The 21,716-nt window shown below is 53.4% G+C and overlaps 1 protein-coding gene across 1 annotated transcript in view; it reads right to left on the reverse strand.

Moving 5' to 3' along the window:
- Positions 1-17,171, reverse strand: part of SGSM1 (small G protein signaling modulator 1) — a 92,467-nt gene extending 75,296 nt beyond the window's left edge. Inside the window, exon 1 of the mRNA XM_087423594.1 lies at positions 16,722-17,171. Within this exon, the coding sequence (XP_087279720.1) occupies positions 16,722-17,171 (450 nt within the window). The remainder of the gene's footprint in view (positions 1-16,721) is intronic.
- Positions 17,172-21,716: the final 4,545 nt, after the last annotated feature.

Here is a 21,716-nt window from a genome sequence, read left to right on the forward strand (position 1 = left end):
GAGCTGACCTAGAGCTCTGCCCCCAGCTCCCCCCAGGACTGGGTCGGGCCCTCTGAAATCCCTAGGCGCTGAGAAACCTACGAGAAGGGATTCCTCAGTCTCACCCAACTTGGGGACCAAAAGAAACACTGCACTGGGCGTCAGGAGACCTGGGTGGCCTGGATGTGACTCTGCCAACCACGTCCTGTGGGGGCCTCTCAGGGGCGGGGGACGTCAAAGGTCCAAGTGGTGAAGCAGCTTTTATCCGTGTCCAGCATCCATGCTAAGGAGTTCTCCAACATCTGCTTGCATTCCTCCAATGATGGGGAGCTCACTCCTTGTGGAACCAGCTTATTAGCTCTAAGGAAAGGATATCAGGAGGCAGCTGGAGAAGTGAAGAGACTAGAATGTGGAGTCACTGACCTGAGGTCGAAACCTCAGCCACTCACTATCTGTATGATGCTGGATGAGGTTCCCCATCTGTAAAGTGGGGTGGATGATAACAGCACCCCTACATCACTGGGGTAATGTGAGGCTTGAATGAGATCATGGACACAGGCCTGGGCACATAGTAGGGATTTTACAAATGGTAGCAACTCTTGAGAGCACAGTGACTGTCCAGTTCCCTGCCTGGCCCACCGTGGATGAGCATTAGTTAGGTGAACGGGCAATTGCTAAGGGGCCCTTCAGCTCTGGTCACCTATCCAGTTTCCCATCGGCAGGCTACTCTAGTCAGGGCCAGCTGGCCTCTGGGCTGTGGCCCAGCCCCGCCCCTCCACGTCAGGCCTCTGGGCACCTGCCCCATCCCACCCCCAGCCCCACCCTGCAACCATTCAGAAACCCGCCCCCCTCCTGCCGTCCCTCCCTCCACCTGCAAATATTTAAACAGCACAAAGGGAGGATTAACCTCTGGAGGGAGTCAGGCAGGGAAGTCCAGGCCAACTGCAAAGCTGGAGGGGGCTCCTGGGGCTCCCTGTCTTCTCCCCTCCTCACACCTGCCACCTGCCCACACCCAGGGACCTTCGTCCTGCCCACCCTGAACCCTGCCAGGTTCCAAATCAACTCACTCCTTCTCCCTGCCTCCCATACTGTGCTGTGTTCACCCTCTCTGAGCCCGAGAGGGGAATAAGGTGGCCCAGTGTGCAGGGCTGTCATAGGATTATGGAAAACATCGGCAGAGGAACTCAAACAGGATCCCGCACACAGTTGGCACCACATAAATGGAGGCACTTTAGTGGAGTAGGAACGTGAACCTGAGCCACAGGTCAAACTTCAGCTCTGCCCTTAGCTGGGTGACCTCAGGCCTCGGTTTCCTTACCTGTGAGATGGGGGCTGCTCTGAGGATTCCATGAACAAAGCACGCACAGTGCTCAGAACGGCGGCGGGGGCGCAGAACCGCCCTGTCTAAACTAGAGCCTCATGCACATCCCTCTCTACCCACTTCCCCTGCCGCATGTTCCTCCTTAGAACTGATCATGGCCTGACTGTCACTATACATCTGTGCGTTTATCCGTTCAGTGTCCGTCTCTCCCACGCAGACCTTGAGCCCCTAAGACAATGTCCGGGCAAACAGTAGGTGCTCCATATATGCTGGTGGCCCCTCTGATTATATTAATAACACGAATACCAGCAGCTAATGCTTATCCAGCTCCGCTCCGGGCAGTGTCCTAAGCCCTTCTGACACTGGATCTCGTTTGCTATGTGCGGAAGGCTGGGGTCGGCAAACTTGCTCTGTGAAGAGTCAGACAGCAAATATTTCAGCCTTTGGGGTGGGGCTGCCAGATAAAATACAGGCCACCCAGTGAAATCTAAATTCCAGGTAAATAAGGAATACTTTTTTTTTGGTATCAGTATGTTTTAAATATTGCACGGCGCGTACTTATACTAAAAAATTACTTGTTGTTTCTCTGAAATTCAAATTTAACCAAGCATTCTGAATTTTTATTTGCTAAATCTGGCCAGCCTATTTTCAGGCCACATACAGTCTATGTTGCAGAGTCTCTGTTGTTTTTATAACCCTTTAAGGATGACAAAAGCATTCTTAGCTCAAGGGTGTACACAAACGGGCGGAATTTGGCCCACAGGGTCCCCTGGTTTAAAGCACCCAGCACTGCGCCCGTGGCACACAGTGGACACAAATAAACATCCCCCAAGCTGCCACCTGCTCCTCAGTCCTGACTCAGACTGCCCACCCACCTGGGCTCCCAGGTGGCAGGTGCCTGGTCTGCAGGTGGGTGAGAGAGGCTGAGCCAGCAGCAGCGTAGGAGACGGAGGCCCCCAGCCACCCTGCACTTACATCTGTAAGAAACTGGCAGTGGAGGGGACGGTTAAATTAGGATGCCTGGAGGGCCTTCTGGGCGGCTTTAAAAATAACTCTCAGCATGTGGGGAAAATGGGGAGAAGGGGGGGTGACTCAAAGGCCCCTCGATAACCACTGGGGCGAGGGGGGGTGAGCGGAGAACAGGCTGTGCCACTCTGCAGGTACCCCGGATGCTAAGAACCCTGCCTTGGACCACTGACCCTCGGACACAGGTCCCCAAAGGCGGCGCCACGGGCTCACCTCCGTGCCTTTGCTCATGCGGTGCCTTCTGCCAGGTGCCCCTCCGTGCATGCTCCAGCTGGCTAACTGCAAGTCAGGCATCAGCCCAGGTGTCGCCTCCTTCTGGGAGCCTTGCTGGACTCGCCATCCACCCAAGCAGGGGAAGTGTGCTTCTTCTATGTTTCCTTAACACCTGCCTTCCCAGCACTTAGCACATGAACCAAAACTCTCAGTCATTCACTCAACATCTATCAGGTGACTGCTATGTGTCTGGCACCAGGTGGCAGGCAGATAGAGTCCCTGTCCTCATGGAGGTCACAGTCCAGCAAGATGGAAAGACACTAACGAAATCACACAAAGGGGTAAATTGTGACAAAGTGAGACCAGTTCTCTGCAGCAAAAGAACTTGGTTGTACAAGAACTAAGAAAGAAACCGGACCTGATGGGGTAGGTCGGGAGGTCAGGGAGGGCTTCCTGGAGGAGGTGATGCACACGATCTGAAGCACAGGTAGAAAAGAACTCTCTGGGCCTCAGTTTCTCCAAGTCTAAAGCAGAGGGAAAAAACTCCTCTCCTGCAACTGCCCCCCCGCCCCCCAGAGCTGCCTTGGAGCTCCAAGGAAGGAACAGATGTAAAGACAATGTGGCAGAGAAAAGCTCTACACAGAAATAGCTGGCGGCTTTTTATTTTTTAATTTGTTATGGGTGAGGCACACAGGAGGTGAGAGCTGGGAGGGGCTGGAACAGGGCTGACGGGGGTGGGGGGGAGGTACTGGGATATTTCGATATGCTCCAAAATGCAGCCACAAACAGACATGGCGGGGATGGTGCCACCCTGCGAGCTGTGACTGTTTCATGGTGTGGCCCTACCTTCCTGTTCTGCCGAATCCCGTCCCTTCCCCTTCCCATACCCCAAGCTCTGGTCACATGGGTCGTCCCTTCTGGGTGACCACATGATTCCCACCCCCGGCCTCTGCGCAGTCTCCTGCACTTGACACCTCCACCCATTCTGACCTCCATCTCCAGCCCTGGAAAAACCACCCATCCTCCAGGACCAGGGGAGGTGCCCTTCCCATTCCCTCCTGAGAACCCCACAAAGTTAACGTGATCCCCCTCTTCCCAGCTCCTAGAGTAATGCCCACTACACGGCTACGAGCACTGGGGTCTGGAGTCAAACTGCCAGAATTCAAACCCAGGCTCTTACACCTATGATCTTAGGCACATCATGTCCCTTCTCTGAGCCTCAGCATTCCTATCAGTAAAATGGGTGGTAACAGTATTTGCCTCACAGGCATAAGAGAATACATCAGAAGCATTTAACACAATAGCAGCCACACAGGGAGTGCTGTATACATTCGTTTTATGTAACAACAACCAGCATTTACTGATAAAGCGTTCACTGTGTCCCTGGCACTGTACTTAGGAGCATTATTTCACCTAATCCTCAGGGTAGTTAGGTATGATGGGTACAATTGCCAAGTCCATTTTACAGACGAGGAAACTGAGTCTCAGTGAGGTTAAGTGACTCGCCCAAGAGCACATGGGTTGTAAACAGCAGGGCATGTGGGCCGGCCCCGTGGCGTAGTGGTTAAGTGCGCACGCTCTGCTGCGGCGGCCCGGGGTTCGGATCCCGGGAGCGCACCAATGCACCGCTTGTCAGGCCATGCTCTGGCGGTGTCCCATATAAAGTGGAGGAAGATGGGCACGAATGTCAGCCCAGGGCCAGTCTTCCTCAGGAAAAAGAGAAGGATTGGCTTTGGATATTAGCTCAGGGCTAATCTTCCTCACATACACACACAAAAACAGCAGGGCATGGGCTCAAACCCATGATGTCTGCCCTGCACCAAGCCTGGCACACAGTAGGTTCATTCATTCATTCAACAGACACCTCCGGGTGCTCCCCACAAGCCGAGTGGGCGCATTACATAACATGAGCCCAAAGATTCACAACCACCGCGCAATACAGGAGTCATTGCTATTATTCCCATTTTCCCAACGAGGCGGCTGACCTGGGAGGGGCAAAGGCCCGTGAAGACGCTGGGATTTAAATCACTGTCTCCCTTGTGGGAGTCTCAGGTGGCGGTGGGGACCCCAGCAGCCAGGTGGCCTGGGAGTACCTGCTCCCTCGGGCCAGTGCAGCCGAGTGTCACAGTCACAGCCAGCTCCCTGACCTGGAGCCAGGGTCCAGCAGCACCTGCCAGCTCCAGCTCTGCCCCCAGCCATCATCTTTCATCGGTCACCTCTTCCAGCAGGCCGAGGGCCGCCTAGCCCCCTCTCTCTGCCACACGTCGGTTCCCGAAGGAGAATCGTGGTAACGAAAAGAAACGTTCGACCTGAAATGCTTATTACTAAGTGAAATGGCTACATACTGAAAAGGCTACATACTGTACGACTCCAATTGTATGACATTCTGGAAAAGGCAAAACTATGGAGACCGTAAAAACATCAGTGGTTGCCAGGGGTTGGGGGGGAAGGAGGGATGAGTAGGCGGAGCACAGAGGGTGTTTAGGGCAGTGAAAGTATTCTGTATGATACTATAGTGATGGATATACGTCATTCATTACGCATTTATCAAAACCTACAGAACGTACAACACCCAGAGCTAACTCGAACATAAACTGCGGACTCTGCGTGACGACGATGTGTTAACGAGGGTTCATCAATTGTAACAAATGTCCCCCCTGGTGCAGGGTTCTGATAATGGGGGAGACTATGCACATGTGGGGGCAGGGGGTGTATGGAAAACCTTTGTACTTTCTGCTCAATTTTTACTGTCAATGTAAAACTCCCCTAAAGAATAAAGTCTCTTGGGCCGGCCCCGTGGCTTAGTGGTTAAGTGCACGTGCTCCGCTACTGGCGGCCCGGGTTCGGATCCCGGGCGCGCACCGACGCACCGCTTGTCCGGCCATGCTGAGGCCGCGTCCCACATACAGCAACTAGAAGGATGTGCAACTATGACATACAACTATCTACTGGGGCTTTGGGGGACAAAAAGGAGGAGGATTGGCAACAGATGTTAGCTCAGAGCCGGTCTTCCTCAACAAAAAGAGGAGGATTGGCACGGATGTTAGCTCAGGGCTGATCTTCCTCACAAAAGAAAAAAAAAGAATAAAGTCTCTTAAAAAAAAGAAAGAAAGACATGTCCTTTCCTCACGCTGCCACTAATGGAGGATGTCGGCAGGGATCTTGACCTTCCGACAAACAGGCTAAGGGCCTCCTCGAAGATTAGCTCCTTCATACCCTCAGCCCGTCTGGCCTGCAATGGGCTTTGGGGCCTCCACCGAGGAGTCTGAAGGTGTTTGGCACACAGGAGGAGCTCAGCAAACAATGGTGAGTGGATCAAAGCTTCCTCTTCCGGACTCTCTCTGTCACACGCAGTTCCAGGACAGACTCTCCCCACCCTCCCGCCCTCACACTTGCATCCTGCCCTCTGTATCCACGCAGCGAGATGAGGACAGCAAAGCCACAGCAGTGTCCTTCTGCAGTCCCATCTGTGAGACGGGAGGCAGTGGGGAGGAGAGGGGACATCCATGATAGAGCAGTGGCAGGTGGATCTTCAGGGTGTTGGAGAAATCCTCCCACCAGCCCCTCCCTCTTAGCCTGCCCTACACGTGGCTGTTCCACTTGCAGGAGCAGCAAATGCTTCTGACTGGGCTCTGCCAGCCCGGCCCCAGAGCCCCAGTTAATTGTTTACTGGCATGCTGTTAAGAGACGCCAGCATTGTTCCCTAACAGTACGAGGACAGCTGGCCTGCTATGACCTGGAAGGAGGGGTCTTGTGGGGCTGAGGATGGGGTTCCCCCAAACAGGCCTCCCATCGCCGCCCTGCACAGGTGCCTCAGACACCCCTTAACAGGGAGGTTCCCCCAATGCCTGACTCTGGAGCATTCACCTGGGGCATGCTGGCAAACAGGTCCCTCTGGCCAGCACTCCCACGCACAGCCACTGATGGAGGCGACGGAGCCGTGGTGAAAATCCTCCAGCCGCCCCCCTTCCCAGAGAAAACAGCCTGCGTGTTTCTCACTCCCAGCCCACACCCTGGAGACCGGCCATCTTTCTCCCGGGGGCTCTGGCCACTGCGTGTGGCGGCTCACCTGGCAACACGCCCCACTTCCAGACCCTCGGGCCTCCTGGACGAGGGAGGGGCACACAGACTCCAGGGTGTGCCTCCATTCTCTGGAAGGCTGCCCAAACTTTGGGGGTCTGGGCAGCTGCGGGAAAGTAAGAAATGGAATTCCCAGATGGTTGCTTCAAATATATACGGGGTGAACCAGAGAATGGACTAACCATCTGAGCAAGCTTGGGAGGAAAAGCAGTCAAATATCATGTCCAAGGGCCAGGTTAGAATCCTGCCTCCACTCATCACCAGCTGTGTGACCTTGGGCAAGTCACCCCACTTCTCTGAGCTTTAATGTACTCATCTGTAAAATGGGATAATAAATAGGACCCACCCCTCTGAGGGCTTTTTTTTTTAAAGGTTAAATATGTTAATGCATGTAAAGCACTTAGCACAATGTCTAGAACATGATAGAACTTTCTGGAAATGCTCTATCCCTGTGCTGTCCAATACGGTATGGTATTACTAGCCACGTGTGGCTACTGAGGCACTGTATTTTTAATTTAATTTAATCCTACCTCATTTAAATGTAAATAGGCACATGTGACTAGTGGCTCACATACTAGACGTACAGGTCTGGAACACAGTAGGTGCCCAATAAATGCTGATTATGGTCGTTACTAGGGGTTGTTATTATTATTAGAGGGCTCACCGAGTTAGAAATTAAGAGGCACCATTTCATTTCCGAGCCCACCCAGGCTGGGAAACTGTATTGTATTCATCTTTGTATCCCAGCATCCGGTGGTTCTAAACCGTATTTGGGTATCTGGGTTGTAGACTCCTTAGGGGTACCGATGATACCTGAGGATATTCTTTCCATACAGCAAGAACAAAGTCTGTACAATTTCAGGGTTTGCACACACCCTGAGTAGAAACCCCTGATCAGGCACACACGCAGCACACAGTAGGTCCCCAGGCAGCACTTGGGATCACAGCCAGGCACAGAGCACAGGGTGGACACTTCCACTCTTAGGGGCTGAGCTCCAAATGCAGGCGCCCCCATCCCCTTGTCTGCGGCTTGTCTGCCTGGTTTCCACGCCCCTGTCTGGTCATTTCACCTCGGCCCTCCTCTAGGTCCTCCTCCCTTACTCTCACAGAGCAGACTCCATACTTCGCCCCTCCAGGACTGACCAACCAGAGCACTCCCCCCCACAGTGATTGGTGCAAAAGGAGGATGTGACTCAGGCTGGTCCAATGAGACCTAATCCTCAGGCTTTTGCTAGAACCATGGGGAAAGGGAGGCTCTCTTTCTGTGGTGATGCCAAGCTGGCAGACTGTGGCCTGAGAGCAGCTGGGCACCACTCTACCTCCCCACAGAGAGAGGCAGAGCATAAAGCCAACACAGAGAAAGGCAGCACAGAAAGATGCAGAGAGACAGGGTCCTGATGACATCATTGGAACCCCTGGATATAGCTGTACCTGAAGCTGGACTCACTCCAAACTTCCCAAACCCTTGAACCAATAAATCCATTTTTCAGCCTCTCTTTCCCTTTTGGCTTTATGTTTATATATTTATTGTTCTAGCTAGGTTTTTTTTTTTTTTGTGAGGAAGATCAGCCCTGAGCTAACATTCATGCCAATCTTCCTCTTTTTGCTGAGGAAGACTAGCCCTGAGCTAACATCTGTGCCCATCTTTCTCCACTTTACGCGGGACACCACCACAGCATGGCCGGAGAAGCGGTGCGTTGGTGTGCGCCCGGGATCCGAACCCGGGCCGCCAGCAGCGGAGCGTGCACACTTAACCGCTATGCCAGGGGCCCGCCCTCTAGCTAGTTTTATTAGCAAGTTATTATCCAACTCGAAATGGACGGAGCTGGCTAAAATACCCCACTCTGCTGTTTCTCAGCTGTGTGACCTTGGTCCAGTTTCTTAATCTCTCTGAGCTTCAATTTCTTCATCAGTAAAGAGGAGTTGCTATTTGTACCTACTCTATAGGACGATTGTTTTGTGGATAAACGAGATAAAGTAAAGCCTGTAGAACAGTGTCTGATAAATAGTAGTTGCTATAATTCAAACTTACTAATTAAACATAATTTACTAAATCGTAACAATTAAAGTAGAATTCATTCAATGCCCCAAGTATCACCAAGTCTCTTAAACTCTTGGGGCTGCAGTTATATGATTTTTAAATGGGGCATCGCTGCAAAAGCACCTGTTACTGTCATTTATAAACACCCACAATCTGAGTTCCTTCAGAATTTTGCATAGAAAAAGCACAAAAATGTATTCATCTCCCGTCTCCTTGTACTACTAAAAGAAAGAAAAATACCCTGCCTCCCACTGGAGCTCAGCACACTTACCCGCCTCACCCAGGGGCTCATAGTGGCTAAGGGGCAGGGCCAGCAGGCTCGAGAAGGTTTCTGACCTCCTCAGGCTGAGGGATTACCTTCATGCGGCCAATGAGCAACCAGACGCAGAGGGAAGAGACAGCTGCCCACCACAGGATGGCAAAGCAGCCACTCATGATCAGCTTTCCCGACTCCCTCTCCAGGGCCCTTCCCTTTGGACCCCAAGAAATAGCTCAGAACCACAGGTAGGCCCTTGGTTTTGGCTCCAGAGTAACACAGAGCAGGGCTCTGAGGTCAGCCCCCCGAGCTGTGACAATGACAATCTCCGTGACCTTACACAAGTTATTTGCCATCTCTGTGCCTCAATTTCCTCCTCTATAAGGGAGAGTGTTTCATCTACTTCACCGGGATAATTAAATGAAGTCATCCACATGAAATGATCTGTAAATGCTGTTTTACAAAAAAGTTTTATCCCATTAGAATTGACTAAGCCCTTGTTTTCCTTGAGTGGAGTGAAGGCTCCCAAAAGTCTTATTGGCTCCTGAGTTTTAATAAGTCTTAATCGGGCTTGGCAAATTCAGAGAAGAGACAACACGGGGGAGACCTGGCTCCCGGAAAGTGAGGCTGGCCAAGTTAGATGACTCGGTTCTTAGAAACCTGGAGGTGTCCAATCTCCTCCACTTAGAAAGCAGGAAGATGAGGCAGGGAGGAGGGACCTGCTAGGAGGCCACAGATTGTTAGGGGCAGAGTTGGGACAAGGACTCGGGTGCCCTCACATCCCATCCTGGGGGTCTGCAGCCCCAGGCAGGCCCACTGTGGTGACATCAATGCCCTTTCCCCTCTGTCAACCAGCAAAAAATGCCACCACCATCACTTGAAGTCCCTCGTGAGGTTACTACAGGGGAGACCCAACCAGGACTGCACGGGAGACACAACTAATCAGGAGCGCCAGGGCCCCTCCTGCCACCCTCGTCACGTGGAACCAGGGCACAGAAGCCCAAGCCCATCACTATCAGAAGCTTCCAGAAACCACATTGCCAGAGACCCGAAAAAAGCATCAAAATGCATATGGCTGCACCATTCATGAGAACTTCTGCCAAATTAAGTCCGAAAACACAACACACATGAACTGATTTGAGCCCACCCTGCAAGTATCAGAGACCCCCAAAATATCCCAGCCAGCATTCCCGCATTCAATCCATCGGCAAGCATCTTTGGAACCCCTACTTGGCCCAGCGGGGGAGGCTGGGAGCGTGGGGGCTGTGATTTCCAGCCCAAGAATCAAAAGCTCAGCGAAGAACAAGGTAGAAGTTTCCTCTCTTGCTTAATGACTTTCCACACCCCCCCATTTGTCCCCTACACTTTATCGCTCACCCTGCAGCCTGAGCAGCCCACAAGAAGACCCTGCGTGGTCGGCCTCCTGTTCCTTCTCTGACCTCATCTCCCCCCTATTCTTGCTCACTCCACTCCAGCCTCACTGGTTCCTCACTATTCACTGTTCCTGACTCAGGGCCTTTGCATACGCTGTCTCCTCTGTCCAGAACACCCTTCCAGCAGATGTCTTCACGGTTCCCTCCTTTCCTTCAGGTCTCTGCTCAAATGTCACCCCACCAGAGAGGCCACCCCTGACCACCTCCTCTGGAGAGCCCTTCCCACCACTCTTCACCCCCTTTCCAGCTTTATTTTCCCCATAGCACTTGTTACATCTAATAAATAATTGTTTATCTATCTGTCCCCACCCCCCCAACTGTACGCTTCATGAGACATGTGAGCAGGGATGTTGTTTTGCTCACTTCTCAATCCCCAGTTCCTGGAACAGTGCCTGTGTGATACTGTGAATTATAATAAATATATATTTGGTCTTCATCACAGTTTCTAGCACAGAGCTTCTAAAACCATTGGGATTTCCTAAGTGGTGAGAGATATGAAAATGTGCCTTTTGTTATGTTAATGAGGTGACTTTTGGACCCCACCTAAGGATGGGGGCTGGTTGCCAGGAGAACCAACCATGTGATTAGAGGGTTGAAATTTTCAGTCCCCCCCACCTCCGTGGACGGAAAAAGGGGCTGGAGGTAGAATCAATCCATCGCCAATGGCCAACGACTTAATCAGTTGTGCCTATGTAGCGAAGCCTCCATAAAAACCCAAAAGGAAAAGGTTTGGAGAGCTTCCGGGTTGGTGTACACATGGAGATGTGGGGAGAATGGCATGCTTGGAGAGGGCATGGAAGCTTCGTGCCCTTTCCCCATACCCTGCCCTATGCATCTCTTTCATCTGGCTGTTCCTGAGTTATATCCTTTTATAATAAACTAGTGCTCTAGAAAGTACAATGTTTCTCTGAGTTCTGTGAGCTGCTCTAACAAACTAATCGAACCCAAGGAGGAGGTTGTGGGAACCTCCGATCTATAGCTGGTCAGTCGGAAGCCCAGGTGACACCCTCGATTTGAGATTGGCATGTGACTGGGGAGAGCTGGGCAGTCTTGTTGGACTGAGCCCTTAACCTGTGGGATCTGACGCTGTCTCCAGGTGGACAGTGTCAGAACTGAGTTGAATTGTAGGACACCCAGCTGGTGCCGGAGCATTGCGGGTTGGTGTGGGAAACACCTGCCCCCACCCAGGGTGGAGTTGGGTGCACAGAACCCTTAGACTGGCATATAGTAGATGCTTCATAAATATTTGTGGAAAGAAAGAAGGATTGGAGGAAGGGAGAGAGGGGAGGAGGAGGAGGAAGGAAGGAGGGAGAGAGGGGAAGTTTTCTTCTAAGAACTGGCAGAAAGGGTCCATCCTGGACCCTGCTATCAGCTGATACTTCCCGAAGTTCAACTCTAGGCAAGACCCTCCCTTGCTCTTAAATCTTCTATAGCTCCCCACTATCCGATGCAGCAAGTCCAACCGCCGCAGCCCCGCACTCACAACCCGGCACACGCTGGGACTCATGGAGACTTCCTGCCTCATCGCCTTCCCCCACACACACCTGACCCCAAGCCGTGTTTCCAGGGCCTGTGCTGAAGCTCATAGCTCCCTACCTCTGCCCTCTGGGAGCCAGGTTCCCAAGGCCACCCTTCAAATCCTGACAAAGCGGGCTCTGAATCCTGGCTTCTCCACTGGCTGTGTGACCCTAAATGGAGCTATTTAATGTCTCTGCACCTCTGGTTCCACCTCTTAGGGCTGTTGTGAAGAGTGGCACAGTCCCCTGTGTCCCCCGTCCCCATCCCCGTCCCCCCTCACCCCGCACAGAGGTCACAGAGGTTTCTCACCCTCAACAGGACTGCCGTTCTGAGCTGCTGGGGTGGCAGGGGTGGGGGGGCAGTCCTGTGCATTGCAGGCAGGTGAGCAGCATCCCTGGCCTCTTCCCACCAGATGCCAGTGGCAGCCCCAGTTGCGACAACCAAATATGTCTCCTGCCACACGTCCCCTGGGGTAGGGCTGCCAGATGTAGCCATACATACTTAACACTAAAAAAAGATTCATTGTTTATCTGAAATTCGGATTTGACTGTGTGACCTGTATGTTATCTGGTCACCCCACCTGGGGGGCAAAATTGCCCCCCCTCCTTCATTAAGAACCACTGGGTTAGAGTCAAACCACCACGGGGTCCCAGGAGTAACATCAGCGTTTCCCTCTCCTTCCTCCGAACTTCTCAGCATGTGCCGCCCTCCCCCCCCATCGCCCCCCACCCAGGGGCTCAGAGGCTCAGCTCCGCCAACAGGCCCAGCTCAGCCTCAGTGATGACGGCTCCCGGTGACAGCCCTGACATCAGCTCCAGTTTGCGGAGCTAAACGTAGCTTCCTTGCCACACCCGCCGCTTCCCCCTGCCTCCTTCCTGGGGTCTCTCCTCCCGCCCACAAGCCCCTGCCTTCTTCCCTCCAATTAAGAGGCCTCCCAGACCCAGCCCAGAGGCAGGAAAACAAGGCAGTTAGTCACTTCGCTTCTGTTATCAACTCCTGTCACGTGGCTGCCTCCCTTAATGGCAGTCGTCATGGCAACGGGAAGCCAGTCCCCGCTCGCTCTGGGAACCAAAACAAAATTAAGGGGTGGCGGCGGGGAGGGAAAGGAAGAGGGCGGGGGTGAAGCGAGCCAGGAAGGAGTCAGGATCGAGCTGGCTGGGTTTAACTGGAGGACATCATGCTGAGCGCACCGTGTCTCCAACGTCCCCTTGGTGGCACTGGGGAAGACAGAAAAAATGATTTGCCTGCCCTGGAGAAGCTCAGGCTACCACAGTGGGTGTTGTCACACGGTTTCTCCCGACAGGGGGGTAATTTTCACCCCCCTATGAATAAACTGAAACCCAGACACTTGTGAAGGTAAAGACAGATGCTTGTCAGCGAGTGCGCAATTTACAAGCAATCCACTGCAGCGCCACACTCCTCTTTCCACATTCTTCACTCCTCCCCACTCCTTTCCCCTGGCTCTTACGATAGGACCGTGTGATCTGTCCCCTCTGCATCCAGCACCCTTCTTTCTCTCCGCACTCCAGCCACTTCCAAATCCTCCCATTCCCCAAGTTCATGGTGCTCCCTCCAGCCACCAAGTCTTTGCATATGCGGTTCCCTCTGCCAGGAATGGTTTTCCTCTGTCTCTTACCACCTCATACCTTCACCTGAAAGGCCTACTCATCCTTCACATATCTTCTTGAACATCACTTCCTCCAGGAAGCCTTCCTGGGCCACCTGCATGCCGTTACTTCTCCCCGTTACGTGTTCTTGTGAGGCCAAGTGCCTCTCCCTCAGAGCTCGGTGCACAGCCTGTAATTATCCTTTTAATTAAGCTCGGGATGGCTGTCAGGCTCTGTCTACTGTTCTGGAAAGTAAGCCCCCAGAGAACAGGGCCTATCTTGTTCGCTGATGTATCCACAGAGGCCAGCCCAGTGTCTGGCACACAGACGCCCCTCAGTAAATAAACGCACAGGGATTTGAACCCAGCTCTGGCTGAGCCCAAAGCTCCTTCCTGATCCGCTTCGTGGTGCCAGGTCACACCGGCTCCCCCAGCCCCACAGTCTCTGCCGGCCTTTGTGGCTTCAGCGGCTCAGGCAAAGCTTGCAGACCTGCCTGGCTTATCTACAGAAACTGACTCTCAGGCCACCCCTTCCAGAAAGGACGGGAGGCACCCCCGGGCGAGGCTGTGACAGGCAGGGACGTAGTTCCTCTGAACCCAGAAGGTGGGGAGAAAGAAGAGGCCTCCCAGATTTCTAGGCAAAGAGCTTCCCTTCACCACTCCACTGCAGACTGGCTCTCTGATATTGGGAGAGATGCTCCCCAAAGAGGTGGGCAGAGGAAGAGCGGAGAGAGGAGGTCTGCTCTGGGGGACACGGACTTGTTGCCATCCTCTTAGGGGCAGCCATGCTAAACAGGAGGCTCACAGACAGAAGACTTGAACCTGTTCCCCTTCACTGTGCCCTCACTTACACTCCCCGGGCCGGTTTTCTCATCTATACAATGGAAATTATACGACCCACACAAACCAAGATTGTGCGCTATGTAGACGTGGATAGGCATGTAAGAGCCTGGTTCTGAAGTCAGACAGACCCGGGGGTAAGTCCCTGGTTCCGCGCCTTCTTGGCTGCGTGCTCTTGAGCAACTCACTCCTCCCCTCCGAACCTCAGTTTCCTTGTCTGAAAATGGGTACAACCTCACTCACCTCATAAAGTTACTGCACACACAGGGTAGGGCACAGAGTACCCCCCAGTAAATGGAAGCTCTGATTACTAAAATGATGTGCCCCAAGAAATGGAGAATTGAGAAATAGCCACCAACGTGTGACTGTATGTCCTGCCTTCTGATTGCAGATCCAGGGTCAATGGGCACTTGAGGCCCCCCGCCTCCCTCAGGCACCAAGCAGGATGCCAAGAGGTCCCTCTCATCAAGAGATGGCCTCGGCTCATTCCAAGTCCCAAACTCGGCTGCTCCCAGGAGAGGGGATGCAGGCCCAGACCACTGGCCACCAGGGGCAAAGTGTCCCCCACGGCCTGGCCAATAACCCAAACCAGACTGACATGAACGGGACCTCCAAGGACACTGAACCAATGCTTCCTTCTCCAGATGTGGAAACTGTGTCCTTGAGAGGGGAAGGGACTTGTCCAGGGCGCCAAGGGACCCAGAACCCTGCCCAGAGGTGGGAAGCACTGCCCTCCCCAGACACCTTGGTCACACACTCTTCTGCCTGAAGCCCCCCTCCCAATTGAATGGGCCAACCATGTCCTTAAAAACACAGCCATTTCAGGTGAAAACATCTGGGGAGCACGTATTACACCTGGGCTCAGTTAAACAATGAATAAAGAGACTGCAGGTTTTTAACCTGAAGGCTTTTGGGGGAATCTCCCCCAGAACAGTCATCAGAATGTTGTGCGTCTGTAGGTTTTGTTGGAAAAAGGGTCTAGACAGAGCTTTCTTCAGGTCCCCACAGGGGTCTCTTCCCAGGCTGAGCTAGAAAGTTCTGGGCCTTTCTGTATCCTGTATGTCTCCTTATTCAGAAATGCTAGAATGTGCAAGCAGTCCTGGAGCTGTTTCTTTAAACAACGTGGGACACACAGAGACATACACACAGACACACACCCACGATCCCGGAGGAGGAAGAGGCAGCAACAGGCTGCCCTTGGTGGCTGCCTGCCATCATGCAGGGAGGGGCTTCTCGTGTGCTAACACCCCCAACACACACAGAGGCACGGGAATCAAGCCAGCCTCCAAGGTCTGCAGCCATGTGAGGTCTCGGGCTGAGGACTCAAGATACAGAGGTGATGCGGGCTCGGCAGCAATGGGGTCCGGGGTTGAGGGATGTGGGGTAACGTGAGGAGGGCGATGCACACACACACAGACACACACACACACACAGTCACAGCCTCACTCATTCATGCACATTCCTGCATCACACAGATACACATCATCCTCACAAAAACAGGTGAACACACAGACACATGTACACACAATACACAGAGATACACTTAGATATCTCCAGACAGAGGCACAGACAATGTCAGATACACATGCTCACAGCCACATGTCCTCACCCACACAGGCGTGTGCACGCTCGTACACACACTTGCCCACATACAGTCCAGGCATCTAAATGCTTCCCCCAGCCCCCATCAATATAGATGCTCCCCCTCTGTGGGAAGTCATAGGCAATGAACTCTAAAGCTAGACTGGGCTCCCGGCTGCCCCTGGGGAGAGTGAAGGGGCAGAGGGGCAGCTGGACCCTGTCTGATTCTCACCCTCCTGCGTGTGTGGGGTGGGGGTGGGGGGTGAAGGGACCCTGCTTGCCAGGAGAGCGTGGGCACATGCCCGCAAATGGAGTAACCCGCTGACCAGGGACTCTCTGGGAGGGAGTCTCCTGGCTCCTGGGGGGCGTCCAAGGACTGAGAATTTGGGGGTGGGGTAGGGGGATGGGGGGAGACTTGATTTTCCCAAAGTGAATCTTCTCCCTCTTCTGAACTCTGGTCCTCCTTCTGCAGCCTTCCCCCCAACACGCCTGTCTGCCCCCCAGGTGCCTGTCTCCCCTTAGTGAGACCCACCCACCCGCTCCTCCACAGGAGGGAGTCCTACCCAGACACGGCCAGGTGTGCCGCACACCTGGAGGGGCCGCAGCTGCACGTGCCCCGGCTCACAGCACAAAAACATCCAGAGCCCCCCGTACCTGAGGCCCCCACCCCCAAACTCATCCGTCTCCAGCCCTGCGGGAGGTAAATGCCCACCCCGGTGAGCCCCACCCCCGAGGCGGCCGCCCCCCGCCGCCAGGGGCCGCCCCTCCCCGGGAGACCTCTCCCCCTCCCCCGGGGGTCGCGCCCCCGCCGCCGCCCCGGCACCCACCTCCTTCTTGACGGTGCGCAGCAGCCTCTGCCGGGTCTCCGCCTCTGTGGACAAGACGGGAGGGCGGCCGGTCAGCGGGGGCTGCGGCCGGGGCCCGGGGCTGCCCTCCCGCCTCCCCGCCCCGCGCCCGCGCCCGCGCGCGCTCACCCGCGGGGCCCGCAGCCATGGCCGGGCCGTGCGATCCGAGCCCCGGGCGGCGGCTCCGCTCGCCGGCTCCGCAGCTGCGGCCGCGGGGCGGGGCCGAGCGCCGAGTGACGTCAGGGCCCGCCGCGCGGGGCCCCGCCCTCCGGACGGCCGCCGCGGGCCCCCGGGGACCGCGCGAGCATCCTCCCGCCGGACGCGCGCCCTCCCTCCCGCACGCCCGGCGCCCGGGCCTCCCGGGGAACCCCCACCTCCATGCCCAGCGCCCCACGTCCCGCCCTTATCTGGGGCAGGGAGGGACAGCATCATTTCTCCAATGTCTGTTCTGTGCCAGGCTCCAGAAAGTGGCGGGAGATGGCGGGGCGGCCACTGACACGCTCCCAGCCTCGGTTTTCTGTTCTTTAAAATGGGTATAATATGATTACCCTCGTAGGAATGTTATGAGACTTAAATGAGGTATTGAATGTAAAGTGCTTAGCACAGACCTGAGAAAAAAAGGCCAGTCACCATAAAAGATAGCTGCTGCTATTACCACTAATTTATTATTATTATTATTACTATCATTATTATTATTATTATTATTACTGAGAGTTTCCCAAGGCATACTGCCTCTTCATCCAAGAGAGGCCAGTCCTTAAGTGGCTCCCTCCCTCCCCGATATGCAGGTCATTGGGAGAGTGAGGGCCTCCCAGACCCCAGTAGGGGCACCTGTCAGCCAGGATCTCCAGGGCTGGGCAGGCAATGGGCGCTTTGGGACCGAGGCTTGTTCCGCCAAGTTCATGATTGCGTCCACCCAGAATGCAACGCAGGTCTACAAATATTTATTGATCACCTACTATGTGCCACATTACTGTGTTGGAGATACTGAATTGAGCAAGACAGACAAAAAGCCTGCCTTCATGAGGCTTGGCAGGTAGACAACAAAATAAATAAGCAGATGCTATCGTGTGTTGGAAGTTTCTGGAGAGAAATGAAGTAGGCAAAGAAGACAGGGAGGGCCCAGAGGGGTGGGGTTTGTATTTTGAAGTAGGGCAGTTGAGGGAGGCCCCACTGAGGAGGTGACATTGGGGCAAAGAGGAAAAGGAGTGGGCTGTGGGGATTTCTGGAGGAAGAGCATTCCAGACAAAGGGAACAGCAAGTGCAAAGGCCCTGAGGTGGAGGTGTGCCCCCTGCCTGTGACAAACAGCTAGGAGGCCAGTGGGGCTGGAGTGGCATGTACAGGGAGGACAGTGGTGGGCCAAGGTCCTGTAAGGCCTTGAAGTCCACTTTAAGGATTTGCATCCTGCCCCCAAAGGCCTCGCAGTATTCAGTCCTCCCTTCAGAAGGACTGAGGACAGCTCAGAGTGTGCCCTATCCCTGCAGTGGTGGATCCAGAGTCCCCTCTTTTCCATTTGTCAGTCTCAGGGGTCTCTGGCCATAGGCCACAGAAGCCAACTTTGTCTAACTTAGGCAAAAGGGCATAAACTGGAAGGATAATGGGCATTCCCCGAGTCCAGGGGAGCCTCGAGAACTCAGAAATGGGATGAAACCAAGGCCTCTCCAGAAGACAGGAGAGACTCTTGGGAATAGTCACTGACAGAGACAGTGTGGTTAGGGCACCACCACTCAGGTGAAAGGAGCTCCATCTGTTTAGGGTTCCCCTTCCAGGGAGGGAGCGTCTGATTGGCCCGGGCTGGGACACATCCCTGCCCCCGCTGGGGGAGGGGAGTCTCCCTCACAATCCTACCACCCCACTATCTCCAGTGAGGGTGTGGTGAGTCCCCCAGGAGCCCTGAGAATGCAAAATGGTTGCTTGGTAGCAAGTCTCCCACCCCTCCGCCCCCCATATATTATAACCATATATTGAGGACCTGCTATGTGCCAGCCACTACATTAAGGACTTCAGGCTTTGCTTGGATGATCTTATTGTCCACGTCCCCCCCCCCCCCCAGGATTTTTATTTCATGGAGAAAAAAGCCAAGCCTACAGAGGGTTTTGTCCCAGCTCACACAGCAAATGAGCAGCAGCCAGAATTCTAACCTCAAGGCCCAAGAGATTGATCCAGTGTTGTTTCCCCCCCGACTGCACCCCTAAGTTAACTGGGGTACTTGAGAAAAGCAGGCTGCCTAAGCCTCATTCTGGGGAGCCATTTTTCGAAACCCACGTGTTTCCTTTCCCTGCCAAGCACTAAGCCCGGGAAGTTGACCTGTGCCGGTCCTTCCCTGAAAACCTGGAGTTTTTCTTTCAAGATAAAGGACCTGACGGTGTTCGGCTTAACAGCCACAGGAAGGTGGGCACGGACGGGATCAGGGCTTGCTCAGGTGTCTGAGCTCGGTTCTCTCCGCTGCAGTTGGACCGCTCACCACCAGGGGCGCCATCACCGAAGATCAGCTTGGGAAGAGTTGGACTCTCCCTCGAGGCCTGAGCGCAAAAATGTTCAAGGGTCCCAAAGCCTTCTGCCCCAGGGCCTGAGAATCCCATCTTCTGACCCATGCTGCCCCGGCTACGCCTCATACCCGCGCCGCTGGCCGCCCGTGCGGCCGCCAGAACGAATGAGACAGGCTTCTCCTGCAGTGTCCCTTAGCGCCCTCTACCGAGAAGGCTCCGCATCGTGCTCAGCATAAATGCTTGCGAAGTCCTGCCTCTTACGGAGGAGTCAGAGCTGAAGAAGGAATCTGGACCTGAGAGGCAATACGTTGGTAACTGGCGCAACGCAGGACCTCACAATTCATAGCGTGACAATGATAATAACGGCTGTGATTTATTGAGCACTTAAATGTGTCGTGCACTGTGCTCTGAACTTCCCACGTATTATCTCATTTAATTCACCAAACCACCCCACCATGTAGGTTCCTCCCATTATCTACATTTTATAGTGAAGGCCAGAGACGTTAAATAGCTTAACCAAAGATATGTAGCTAGAACATCAGAGCTGGATTCAAACGAAGGCACTCTTAACCAGCTTACTATGCAGAGAAATTTCTGGTTAGTGCTGTATTGCATGCCCTAAGCAGCAGATGCGTTTCATTGCTGTGATGGTTAATTTTATGCATCAGCTTGACTGGGCCACAGGGTGCCCAAATATTTGGTGACATATTATTCTGGGTGTGTCTGTGAGGATGTTTCTGGATGAGATTAACATTTGAGTAAACCAGATTGTCCTCCCTAATGTGGGTGGGCCTCGTCTAATCAATTGATGATCTCAATAGAACAAAGAAGCCTGAGTAAGAGGGAACACTTCCAGCCTGAATGATCGAGCTGGAGCGTTGGTCTTTTCCCGCCTTCAGACCCCAACTGAAATCTCAGCTTTCTTAGGTCTCAGGGGTTCAGACGTGGACTAGAACTACACCATGAGCTCTCTTGGGTCTCCAGCTTGCTAACTGCAGCTCTGGGGACTTCTCAGCCTCCAGAATTGCATGAGCCAATTCATTACAATAAATCTCTTTATATATCTATCTATATCTTTATATATGGGTACATATATAGGATATATATATATATCCTGACGGTTCTGTTTCTCTAGAGAACCCTGACTAATACAGTTGCCACCTCAGCATCCATCTCCCTCCCCCTCTTCCTAATGAAACTGAACTTGTCCAGGCATCCACCGTCCTCTCTTGGCCACAAGCCTTGGGAGAGGTGCCCCCTTCCCCTCCTGGGTAGGTCATGACTGGTCTAAGTCAATCACGGCGCTCCCGTTCCCTTTGTCAGTGATTGGTTTAGACGTGAACGTGTGACCCAGCTCTGGGTCACATGAGACAGGAGGAGAAGTCTGCAGGATGCCTTCTGGGCCAGATCGCCGTGCCCTTTAGGAGGGAGAGACCCACAGAACACACAGCCCCCTTCTGGGCATTAGCGCTTTAGTGCTGCCGTCACCTGATGGCCTGAGGGCACGGCCAACGCAGGGAGGTGGGCAGAGCCAGGAGCATGACATGGAACTGGAGCCGGAGCTCCCCACCTCTGGATTTCTTGCTATTTTGGAAAATACACTGCCACACTGTGAAGTCACCGGCTTAAGAGTTTTCTCTTACTTGTGGTTGAAATCATCTTGTTGATACAATTGTTCTATGTCACGTGTTCATCTGTTTGCATGAACATGAATAGAAAAAAAATTTAACCTGCTTTTTCACTTAAAAAAATGAACATCTCTCTAGGTCAATAAATACAGATCTAGATCATTAATTTTCACATCTACAAAAGGGTTTCACAAGTATGGAAGCTTCGTAACTTATACTGCCTTCTGTTATTGAATATTTGGATGGATTCAATTTTTGCTCTCGTGAACAATTTGGTAATTGGAGAGCACCCTTAATTATTTCCTCGGGACATAATCTCAAAGGTGGGAAGCAGGTTTAAATTTGTAACAGGTAGGGTTTAGAGTAAATAGTGATGCAGCAAAGCGTTAGATTGGTTAGTTGGGGGCCCAGCTACCGTGAAGGAAGGGCAGACCCCTCATCTCTAAACTAGACACCACTGCCCACTGGCATCCACGGACATTCCTTGGGGAGGATGGAGGAATGTGGGTGGTGAGGGCATGAAGGAGGGGAGGGATAAAGAGGAGATGGTTTGGCGGCTGCTTCCTGGAGGACTCTGGGCTGGATTTGTGTCCCAGGAGGTAAAAATAGGTCAGAAGTTGAGAAAACTCTTAGTTAATGTCCCCCTGTCCTAAACAGAGCGGCTGCTGGACACTGGCAGTGGGACGTGGCCCAGAGAGGGGAAGGAAGCCCTTCTTACCCGCATCAGGTAGGAATGCTTGGGCTCAAATACAGAGACCGAGCTTGAAGGTAGGGCATTGTTGTCACAAATTAATAAGGAATATGGAGATTGCTGGCATTGGAAGGGCTTTATGACTTTTGTGAGCCTTGGACTCTTTTG

This window comes from Ceratotherium simum, chromosome 35 (genome assembly GCF_057802395.1).
Source record: "Ceratotherium simum simum isolate JZ-2026a chromosome 35, ASM5780239v1, whole genome shotgun sequence".
NCBI classification, from domain to species: Eukaryota; Metazoa; Chordata; class Mammalia; order Perissodactyla; family Rhinocerotidae; genus Ceratotherium; species Ceratotherium simum.